This window comes from Balaenoptera musculus, chromosome 6 (genome assembly GCF_009873245.2).
Source record: "Balaenoptera musculus isolate JJ_BM4_2016_0621 chromosome 6, mBalMus1.pri.v3, whole genome shotgun sequence".
Taxonomy (NCBI): domain Eukaryota; kingdom Metazoa; phylum Chordata; class Mammalia; order Artiodactyla; family Balaenopteridae; genus Balaenoptera; species Balaenoptera musculus.
Window position 1 is genome coordinate 10,349,695 of NC_045790.1, and position 11,049 is coordinate 10,360,743.

Below are 11,049 nucleotides of genomic sequence, written 5' to 3' on the forward strand. Positions count from 1 at the left end.
TGTATACTTTAAATCACCTCTAGATTACATTTAATACCTAAAACAATGTAAATGCTGCGTACAATGTAAATAGTTGTAAATACAATGTAAATGCCTTTTAAATGTTGCTGTTTAAATGTTTAATTGGTGTGTGGCAAATTCAAGTTTTGCTTTGGGGAACTTTCTGGAATTTTTTCTTCCCGAATATTTTCAATCCACGGTTGGTTGAATTCTTGGATGCGGAAACTGCAGATTCGGAGGGCCGACTGTGGGTCTTTCATCAAACGGAAATGGTGTAAAGCAAACTTTCGAAAAGTGGGGGACACCTGCACACAAAATGCAGTTGCAGCGTGTGTCCGGCGGTCAGATTATCAGCATGGCTGTTGCCAGGAAGTGTCCACTACAGCGGAGCAGGGCCACCCACAGACAGCGCTGCGATGAATGGACCCACTCCTCATTTTTACTGAAGCTCAGAAAGGGGAGGGGCTTGTTGGGGGCAGGGCGACATTTTTTTGTCTTTTTGTTTTTCCCCCTTGGAGTGGCAAAGCCAGGCAAGCCAGAGCCAGGAATTAGATGCGAGAACCCAGACTCCAGACTAGAGTTTCCTGGCCTCTGCCCTGGGCTGTCCATGCGGAATCTGGAGTGGACCCAGGGACAGGCCCCTGAGCATCCTGTCTTGTCTCTGCCCAGCTTCCCGCGCGGCCTGTGACCCGTGGAAGGAGAGCGGCGACGTGTCGGACAGCGGCAGCAGCACCACCAGCGGGCACTGGAGCGGGAGCAGCGGCGTCTCCACCCCCTCGCCCCCCCACCCCCAGGCCAGCCCCAAGTATTTGGGGGACGCCTTTGGCTCTCCCCAGACTGATAATGGATTCGAGACCGACCCGGATGCTTTCCTGTTGGATGAACCAGCTCCCCGCAAAAGAAAGGTACGCGGCGTGAGTGGGGAGCTCAGCCGTGGACGGGCCCCGGGTCCTGGGCCTTCTCAGGCTCCATCCCGTTTCAGCTTTCCTTTGCCTCTTCTCTTTCCTCCTGGCATTCCCAGGAGCCTGCACCTCCTCTCCAATGCCATGTCCTTGGCCTTCTCACCTCTGCCCCAACCCTGCCTTCGTTCCTGCTCTCCTGCAGAGGCCTCCGGCAGGCCTTCCTTCCTCCCCGCCAACCCTCCCCACCCCAGGCGCCAATGCCGGACCCCGGGACCAGCTGCCGAGTCCAGGCTCTGTGCCCCTGCTTGTCAGTGTCTTTGGTCCCTGGGAAACCCTTTCCTCGGCCTTCTGCTGTGTCCTGTTCGAAGGCAGCTAAAGCCCCCACTGGGTGAGGCTGGGAGGGGGCTGAAGGGGAGGACACGTCCCCCTTACCACGTCTTCCTTTCCCCCAGAACTCGGTGAAGGTGATGTACAAGTGCCTGTGGCCCAACTGTGGCAAAGTCCTGCGCTCCATCGTGGGCATCAAGCGCCACGTCAAAGCCCTCCACCTGGGGTAGGTACGAGCCCAGGGCCCCTCTGCTGAGGGTGCCGTTCAGGCTTCCTCCACCTGCCGATTCCCCGAGACTCGCAGTCCTGAATGCCTCTGAGAAACTGGCCGGCTGAGGATGCCACCTGTCCCCGGCCTTGTGCCCTGCAAAACAGCCCCTTGGAAAGAGATCTTTGCCGGGAAGGAGACCCCTCCTGCAGTAGTGGATGTTGATGCTGTTGATGGGAAGGGAGCTCTCTCCACCTTGCCGTTGTGTCTTCTCACCTCACTGTAGGAAGGAAGGTGTTTCAGTTCTGGACAGATAGAGGGCGATTGGTGAGAGCTTGTAGCTTCCCCTCGGGAAGCCAGGGCTCCCTTTGCACTGACTCCCTGGAGCTGGGGCAGCTTACGGCCAAGGAAACTGACTCAGAGCCCTTTCCCTGAAGGAGAGCAACTGCGAGTGGGTGGGGCCTGGAGAGGACCCGGGGCGGAGATCAGAGTCAGGTCTTGCGGGAGGAGAAGCCTTCAGTGATGGGGAAAACAGTTCCCGTTGACGGGCCAGCATGGAGTCCCCTGCGAGCCCACGTCAGGAGCAGGGCTCCCGGGTGTCCTGCTGGCCTTCTTCCCAGACTTGCCAGGTGGCCCTGGGCAAGTGCTCCCCTCGCGCCTCACTCTCCCCTGTGTTTGGACCGAGGCAGCGTGTCCCTGGTCATCAGTGCGTCTCCCTCCCGCGCAGGGACAGCGTGGACTCCGGCCAGTTCAAGCGGGAGGAGGATTTCTACTACACAGAGGTGCAGACGAAGGAGGAAGCTGCTGCCGCTGGCGGCCCCGCCGCCGACCCGGCTCCCAGCCCCAGCCTGACCAGCCCGCCCCTTGCCATTCTCCCTCCGCCTCCTCCCAAAGCCCAGTCCTCAGGCCCAGATCACCCTGGCCTGGAGTCCTACCTGCCCTCCGGTGCTCTCAGCAAGTCAGCTCCTGGCTCCTTCTGGCACATTCAGGCCGACCATGCATACCAGGTACAGGGTGGGGACCTGCTGGGAGCTCAGTCTGGTGGCCGTGAGGACATTCAGCGTCCGACTGTCACTGGGCAGCCTGATCACGGGCCGCTGGCCACCCCGGCTGAAGGCCGAGTCCTTTGGCTGCATCACTAATCTCTGACTTCTACAAAGAAGAAAAGAAAAATGACTTCACGCTCGATAAATATGGGGATTCCAGAGTTCTACCTCAGTGGCCGTCATGAGCGGTTATGAGAAATCTGGATGAATCCCTGGGTAACCAGGCTGATGGATTTGGGCTGGGGAATTGGTACATCGCTGGCTATAAAAGGGGATAGAATAGTGTAGTTGGGTTTCCCAAAGCAGATCCCCAGTTCCTAGAATTGTGTTAAGAAATAACCTGGCACTGAGTTTTTTGAATACCTACTAAGCCTCGGGCTAAGCTTTACGGTTAGAATAAGACATAGTTCCTGACCTTGTGAAGTGTGTGCTTTAGCTGGAGAGAGAAATGAATGGGTAACTATGGTTAATTATAATAAGTAATCAAAGTATCTTACTGGAGGCATAAGAAATTGTTGTGGGTACAGGAAAGACCAAGCTACTATGCCTGTGGGGTTGGTAAAGCTGTCATGGAGGGAGTGGCATTAGGATGGTCTTTACTGCACGTAGCAGGTACTGAACACCCTGCTTGCCACGTGTTGGTTTTTCTTAAAATCCTTGTATGCCTACAGCTTGGTTTTATCCGACTCTAGGCTGATCTGCAAGTTTGTAATTAAAAAGCAGTGTTTCCCATCAGAAAGCCTTTACAGATCGAGGCATCTCTCCTGCTCATTAGAATGAGTGGCTGCTTAGCTATTTCATGTTGGGCCAACCTCAGGTGGCCCTTCGGGCAGCCGGCCAACTCTGTGAGATGGGGCCTGGAGAGGGCGGCTGGTGTTTTTACAAACAACCCTCAACCTGGACCTGCCGCTTCCACGCGGTTGCCTGGGGACGCCAGACCCTTAGCGCAGCCCCAGAAGCTCCCACTCGGAAGGCTTTTGGACTTCTTGGGGGAAACTGCCTCGAGCATGTGCTTGGTGGGTGATCCAGCCAAGAAATTAATCCGCGGAGATGATTAAGTCATGAGGCTGGCATGTGCACCAGCTCCGAGAGGAGGGCTCCAAAAAAGATTGGAGCCTGAGACTCAGGCGACTCCACGGAGTCGGTACTCTCCTGTTTCTCTTTGGAAGAGCATTTCGGGGTGTCCCAGAATTTCCTGGTCCGAGGTGCACCTGCTGCTGCAGACCGTGAGGTCACGGGGGGAGGGCTGGGCCCCGAAGGCTTCCTGAGCTGCGGCCCAGGCTGACGCTCTCTGATCTCCGGCAGGCCCTGCCGTCCTTCCAGATCCCCGTGTCACCGCACATCTACACCAGTATTAGCTGGGCCGCTGCCCCCTCTACAGCCTCCTCCCTCTCTCCGGTGAGTGTGCCCAGCTCTGAGCCCGTCAGCACTTCCAGGGACCCGGTGCCGGAGGCTGCCTCCCCGCGCACGCCCCCTGTACCCCAGCTTCTCGAAGGTCTGTGTGCCCTCGCCCCCCAGCTCGCCCCCCCCTCCACCCCCAGCGGGTCACAGGCTCCTGTAGAAGGTGGGAGGGGGGCACCTGCAGAGGAGCACGCAGATCAAGCAAGTTGATTGCCAAGAAGATCACGGGGCCGGGCGGGGTCCGTGCCCTATTTAGCCGTGAGCATCTGTGCGTGCTTGGTAAGGTTTTAATGCTGAGAGGAGAAGGGAGAGAAGGCGGGAAAGCTGGAGAGGAAGAGGGCGGGTGGGAAAGGAGAGAGGAGCTTGTGGGTGGGCTGTGCGGGTGGATCAGAGGTCCCCAGGCTACTGGGGACCAGCGCCTTAGGTGGCTCGCCTCTGAACTAAAATACATCGGAAGTCCTTTTGAACCACGCTTGGTGGGTTCCAGTCTGAAACATCTCCTGCAGGAAGGCATCACACGTTGTAAAACCCACGTGCCTTGGAGGTGCCGTTGAGGCAGGGCCGTTCCTCCTTTTGTCCCACATATGGTGGCTCCATCCACATCTGCAGGGAGCAGTCCGCAAGGTGGCCAGGCCAAGTGGCTCCTTACTCCCAGCGGGAGTGTGGCTTTCCAGGCCGGCTCCTCCCTCTCCGCCTCCCCTCCCTAGCTGGTCCCTGCTCACCTCTGCCCGGAATGTCCTTCCAGAGAAGGCCTCCTGGCACAAGGCGGGTGTGGCCGGCTGTCCCTTGGGATGGTCGTCTCACCTTGCACGTCCGCCCTCGTGCTCACGGCCCTTCCCCCCTGTGCCCAGGTCCGGAGCCGGTCGCTCAGCTTCAGCGAGCCCCAGCAGCCTCCACCCGCCATGAAATCTCACCTGATTGTCACTTCTTCACCCCGGGCCCAGAGCAGCACCAGGTGAGACCGTCTGCTCCCGTGGCCTCCCTTCTGGCTTCGGTCCCCGCCCGACCCTCGTCCGCAGGGTCAGTCCCAGGGAACCACCCTGGGTGCGGGGGGTGGGGAGGCAGCTGGTCCTCTGGTCCCGGTGGCTCCCACCCCTTCCCGCCACCGCTTCTGGCTCAGCCTCGGGCCCGGCCGCGCTCCGGCCAGCACGTGACCGTCCCCTCGTTGCTCCGTCTCGCAGGAAAGCCCGCGGGGAGGCTAAGAAGTGCCGCAAGGTGTACGGCATCGAGCACCGGGACCAGTGGTGCACAGCCTGCCGCTGGAAGAAGGCCTGCCAGCGCTTCCTGGACTGAACTGTCCCGCAGCCCTGCCCGACGGCCAGAGGACAGAGGCAGCCGCGTCCTAAGCCCTCAGCAGGGACCTAAAAGCTAAAGCGTGGACATTGGGAGTTTGGGCTCTATTGGCTAAGGTTTAATACTTAAAACGTTTTTCCCTCCCTCGCGGGAACGTTTTATTCAAAAAAAACAAAAAAAAACAAAAAAAAAACCCACAAAAATATTTTTTTCCCCCTAAAATAGAAGAGAGCCAAAACTGACCAAGGGTATTCTGCAGCGAACCAGAGACCAAAGAACTGATTCCGCTCCCCTCCCCCAAGCCCGCCTCCCTAGGGGATTAGTTTGTACGTATGGAACAGCTCGTTCTGTTTCCTGCTGAGGTGGTGAATTCTCTGCTTTCTCCACTCTTCCAGAAGGGACGGTGAGCAAGATGGATTTACTTTTCTTTAAAAAAAAAAAAAAAAAGGAAGAAAGAAAGAAATTTCTGGCTGATGACTCAGAGAGCAGGACCTACCGAGGCTGGGGGGGGGGAGAGTGGGGGGAATCTGGGGGCTTTGTAAGGTGCAGCCGGCCCTCTTCTCCGCCCGAACCTGGGGGAAGGGAGACCTCGTCCTCGCCAGTCAGCTTCCGTGGAAGTCGAAGGAAAACCATTTTCCTGGTGACGACTGTTTGAATCTGGGCTCCCTGACGCTGAGTTGCAGCCCAACAGATATTGTATGGCTTCCTCTCCAAGCCCAGACTCCTCGTAGGTTTGTAAAGACTGTCCCCAAATAACTGAGCCAAAAGGCTCAAACGAATTCACGTTGTGCGGTGTGGCAGTTCAACACTACCTTGATCACTCTTTCCTCTTTCCTTGAGGAGAGACCAGAGGGTATAGTATTTGTGAGAGTTGTCCCCTGTTCCCCGAGTGAATCAACTCCCCCCAGCTCTGGAAGACACCCCGGAAACACTTTGTTTTCTGTTACGGTGTATTCAGAAGCCTCTTTCTGAGTAAAGATCCCTTCTGTTTGGCTGAGAGACCCTGCCCTGAGGTAGGTTCCTCTTTGTCTCTGGTTTCACCAGGGATTTTCCCATGTCCCTCCAAGGCCGCAGGGCTGGGCTGGCAGAGAGAACAGACTGAAAGGTAGGTGGCAGCTTCCCCCATTGTGAGAGGGTGTTGAGTGGTCCCCAAAGGGTCCACTGGCTCGCCTGCCCCTTTGGGGACCATCTGGTCTCCTTCCTGAGGTGACAAGTAGGACCGGACTCTTCAGTCAGTGCAGGAGACTTCTGGTTGGTCCAGTCAGTGTGATGGGGAGGGGCACTTGGATACAGTGTCACCTTCCCAGATACCTGCTGAGCGCCGTTTCTGCCTGCCGGCAGGACGCAGGAAGTTAGGATCCTGAGGAGGTCACGTGAGGGGCACCAGGGTTGATTTAGCAGGTGCTGGCGCTTCTGGAGACCTCGGGAACGAAGGGGAGCCCGGATTGCGATGCTTGGGAGGTAAATAAGCCAAGCTCTTCTTGTTGAGGGAGAAGAGGGGGGTTCCGCGCCGTGCCAGCCAGTGATGGATCAAGGCTGGGTGAGCTGGGCTGAGGGGAGGGCGTGTTTTTGTCTGGAAGCCTCACCTTTCTTCTGAGCGGGGCTGGTCTGGGGACTCCTCAGGGCCTGCGTCCCAGATGTCAGGGGCTCAGGGAATCCCAGCAGGCCACCCCTCTGGGGCCTGCACAGCGGCGTCCAGCCCTTGGCTGTGAGCGAGGCTGTCCTCCTGGTCCAGGTGGGATCATCTGGCTGCTGAAGCAGGAACCGTGCAGATGCCTTTCAGTCCGAGACACACCTGCAAACGTGCAGGTTTCCGAGTGTTGCAAACATGAGAATAGGGCTGTGATGTTGTGAAGGGTGATAGTGACCTGGGTTTGGTGACAGAAGGGAAAGACACTCTTATGCATGAGTGTTTTTGGTGGTGATGGGGTGTATTTTTATCATTTAGTCAAAAAAAGAAAAATGTTATGTGGAATTCTGTCCCTTGGTAAAGCTTGAAACCAGGCCAGCAAGAGGTGCCCTGGGTTCTTCCTGCTGCCCCTTCAAGCTCCCTGATTAAAAGCTAATGCAGGGTGTTGCTGTGCTGACACCTCACTTCCCACCCGTGTATCTGCAGGTCCTCCCCGAGGGGGGAAGGGGCTTCTGAGATGGGCGTGGGGGGAGGCTCAGCCCAGCAGCCTCTTCCCTTCCCTTCTTAATCAGAGCTCTTGCTGGGTCTCGCCTTCAGAAAAGCTGTTTTAATTTCCCCCTCAGTTTGGACCGTGTAGATATAACTGGATATAAAGATTTTGTCTAAGTAAGGCAGGCTTCTTATGTCACTGGTGCACAGGGCAGAAAAGGAAGAGAGAAGAAACTGATGCAACGATTTAAAAGCTGAGGTCTGTTTTTCTTTAATGTTCTGGTGCGGCTTTCCCCGTCAGCATTCGCTCCTGCCTCCTTTCTGGAGGCGGTGGCCTCCTCTGGCCGCCCTCCTCCAGCTGCCCCATCTGTGGCTATCGTGTTGGTTCTTGACGTGTGGTCTGTCCTGGGGTTGTCCCATTCGTCTCTTCTCGGGGGTGGGGGTGGGGGTTTGTGAACTGATCCCGCTATCACGCCTGTTTTCTTCATCTCTGTATCTCTCCCTCCTTCCCGGCCCACCCGGGCGGCAGAATCTGATAGGAGGTAAGAGGCCACAGGTGCGCACTGGAACCTAACAGGACGGATCGGCAAAAGCAGGTGTCTTGGGAAACTCTGTATTCCAGGGACGTTTCCCTTATTCAGAATATTTCTGGAAGTACCTTTGGAGTCTGTGGTGCCTGCTCTGAACAGCCTTAATGATACCAAATCTGCACACGTGCTTGTGCATTCAGTGCAGAGAGAGACCGGCGAATAGTAGCTGTGGGCAAATGAGGTCACAGGTGCAAAGCATAAGGACCAACGTGCTAGTAAAATGGCTTGGATTTAATGATCTGACTTCTAAGCCGGCTGTGAAAGCAATTGTGTAATTTCAGGAGGCATTCTGAGCGACGTCCTCATTGTTGCAGTCGGCCCACGGCTCGACTTCTTGGAGGACGTAATGAATTTGGATGTGGAAACTCTGATTTGTTTGAAGAAATCTGTCCTGTTACTTTCTGGTCCTCCCAGGTTCTGACTTTACCAGGGGCAAATAAAAAAAAAAAGGAGAAGAGGGAGACAAATCCCATCTGTGAACTTGTCTTATTGGCGCCTTTTCCCCCAGCTGTCTTCCAAGTATTATTTTTACTGTCAAAAAATTTTTTTAAAAATGTGAAATGTAATGTTTTTACAGCAACAATATGAAATATATTTTATAAGGAATAAAATGGTACATTGTCTGATTTAATGTGTGCCTGTCCCTTTGCCCTCTCCCCCTACAAAGGATAAGATATCATTGTCCTTGGTGTTAAACAAGTGATAGCCCTGGGGGCGAAGCATACACACTCATTTGCTTATAATAACAACAGGCAACATTATCAGGGACCCAGCCAATTGCTTACATGGATTACCTGAATAACCCACTAAAGAGTTACTATTGTCAGTCCCGTTTTTATTTTATTTAATTTATTTTATTTTATTTTAAAAATTTTTTATTTTTAAAATTTATTTTATTAATTTAATTTAATTTATTTTCTTCTTTTCATCATTCCCATTTTACAGATGAGGAGGGTGAGGCCCAGAGGTTACAAAACTTGACCAAAGTCGTCATCTGGGAAATAATGGCACTAGGATTATAATCTAGGAAGTAACCATTTTCTTTTTTTTTTTTCTTTTTGGTCTCCAATTTTTATTTTTACAGTTTAATGATTTATCACAAAGCAAACACCAAAGTATCTACCAGTCATTCAAGAAACAGATCACTGCCAGCATTCCAGAAATTGCCTTTGTACCTCAAGCAAAGTGCCACTCCTCTCTTCCGCATAAAAGCAACCACTATTCTTTGACTTTCTATGTCAGTTACTTTCTTGCTTTAGGAAGTAACCATTTTCTCTCCTGCTTGTATTGACAACAGGGAGATGTTCCTGGCTGTGTACCTGAGTTTGTTGGGGAGTGGGCAAGAGACTAAGGAGAAAATGAGTCACATTCGGCTTATGGAGTGAGCTCTGACGCTAGGGAGTGACATGGGCTGCTCCCTGAATTCATCGGTTCCGTGTCCTATGATGGCCCACGTAGCTGGTTCAGAGCTGGCGTGGGTGGGAGGGGAGCTGGTGCAGAAAGCTATGTCTCGTTCTGGTAGCTCAGGGACTGCTTTACGAAATTGGAGGCGTTTCTGGGACGGTGAGGCATCTCTGGGAGGGGGTTCTAGGGCCCCCTAACAGCACCCAGTGGGGAGGGTGAGGCCACTTGGAGAAGACCCAGGGATTAGATTACCGCCGAAGTCCGTCAAGCTCAGCAGCCTGTGGAGGAGGTTGTCCTTGGCCTTTTCCTCACCTTGGGGTAGAACAGAGGGCTCCTTTCTCCCCCTTCCCTTGTCCTTGCCCCACTTCTCTAAGAAAGCCCCAATAGAATCATTGCTCTGTTGCAGTTTGACCCCCTTCCCCCATCCCTCCTTTAAATCAGTTTACTGCCTTTGGGCTGGACATTGTCCGATTGCGGCCCTGGGCCCTCCCAGGCCTACCTTTGTGGCTGCATCTGAGGACTCCCTAACTTTCTGGCTTCCAGTTGGGTTTGACCAACTGGAGACAACAGGCTGGAGTTGGAAGGGACGGAGGAGAGGAGTTGGGGTATTTGGATCTCGCTGCCCTTTACTGCCCTGCACAGTGAGTGGCTGTTTCCCTACTGACCGCTAGAGGGAGCTACAGTTCTCACTGGGATCCAGTAATCGCTCACCAGGGCCCCCCAGTTCCCCAACAGAGAGCCTTATCCTCCCTCCCTTACTGATTTCCCACGGCCCCGTCTACTTCTGTAGATGTTTGACTCTCTGCAGGCACTCCGTTTGGGTGGACCCGAGGTTTCTTGGCTGAACTGATTACACATCGTAACATGTTTCGTGTTAATTGCGACCCAATCCGGGGGTCCCAAACCCGCAGGCTCTACATCACCTGGAACTTGTTAAAAATGCAAATTTCTAGTGAGTCAGAAACTGGGGGTGGTGCCCAGCAACCTGGCCCCCGCCATCCCGCCCGGTCCAATCACGCAGCTGTGGGCTTGCATCTGGGGACCCAGCACAGTCGCGGCGTTTCTGCTCATGTATCTCGCCCGTCACACTTTACATAAAGCAGAGCCTCTCTCTTTTTGCCTCTGCCTCCCAGGAGAGGCAGCTCTGACCGTGTGTCCGGCATCTGTGCTTCTCACTTACTTCACTTAAAAACAGCCAACCAGGGCCTCCCTGGTGGCGCAGTGGTTAAGAATCCGCCTGCCAACGCAGGGGACTGTGGTTCGAGCCCTGGTACGGGAAGATCCCACATACCGCCGAGCAACGAAGCCCATGCACCACAACTGCTGAGCCTGCATGCCACAACTACTGAAGCCCGCACACCTAGAGTCCATGCTCCTCAACAAGAGAAGCCACCTCAATGAGAAGCCCGCACACCACAACTAGAGAAAGCCCGTGCGCAGCAACGAAGACCCAATGCAGCCAAAAATAAATAAATAAAATAAAAAATAAACACATTTATAAAAAACGACAACAAAAAAAAACAGCCAACCAGTTTCTGCTGTGCAGCGGGGTGATCCAGTTATACATATATATATATATATATATTTTTTTTTTTTTCATATTCGTTTCCATTATGCTTTGTCACAGGATACTGAGTGTATTTCCCTGTGCTATATAGTAGGACCTTGTTTATCCATCCTATATATAATAGTTTGCATCTGCTAATCCCAGCCTCCCACCCCTCCCCCCACCCCTCCACCCCCTTTGCATTTTGGATCA

At 54.0% G+C, this 11,049-nt stretch overlaps 1 protein-coding gene across 4 annotated transcripts in view; it reads left to right on the top strand.

Annotated features, from left to right (window-relative positions):
• The window catches only part of ZNF395 (zinc finger protein 395), a 40,482-nt gene extending 31,970 nt beyond the window's left edge, over positions 1-8,512 (top strand). For 2 of the 4 annotated variants that reach the window (XM_036855305.1, XM_036855307.1), the window contains exons 5-10: positions 670-905; positions 1,355-1,455; positions 2,165-2,444; positions 3,789-3,881; positions 4,736-4,839; positions 5,066-5,651. In XM_036855305.1, the coding sequence (XP_036711200.1) occupies positions 670-905; positions 1,355-1,455; positions 2,165-2,444; positions 3,789-3,881; positions 4,736-4,839; positions 5,066-5,177 (926 nt within the window). In that variant the 3' untranslated portion in view covers positions 5,178-5,651. Of the gene's footprint in view, positions 1-669; positions 906-1,354; positions 1,456-2,164; positions 2,445-3,788; positions 3,882-4,735; positions 4,840-5,065 lie in introns of all 4 variants that reach the window. The other 2 variants (XM_036855308.1, XM_036855306.1) reach the window with 1 other exon arrangement.
• Positions 8,513-11,049: the final 2,537 nt, after the last annotated feature.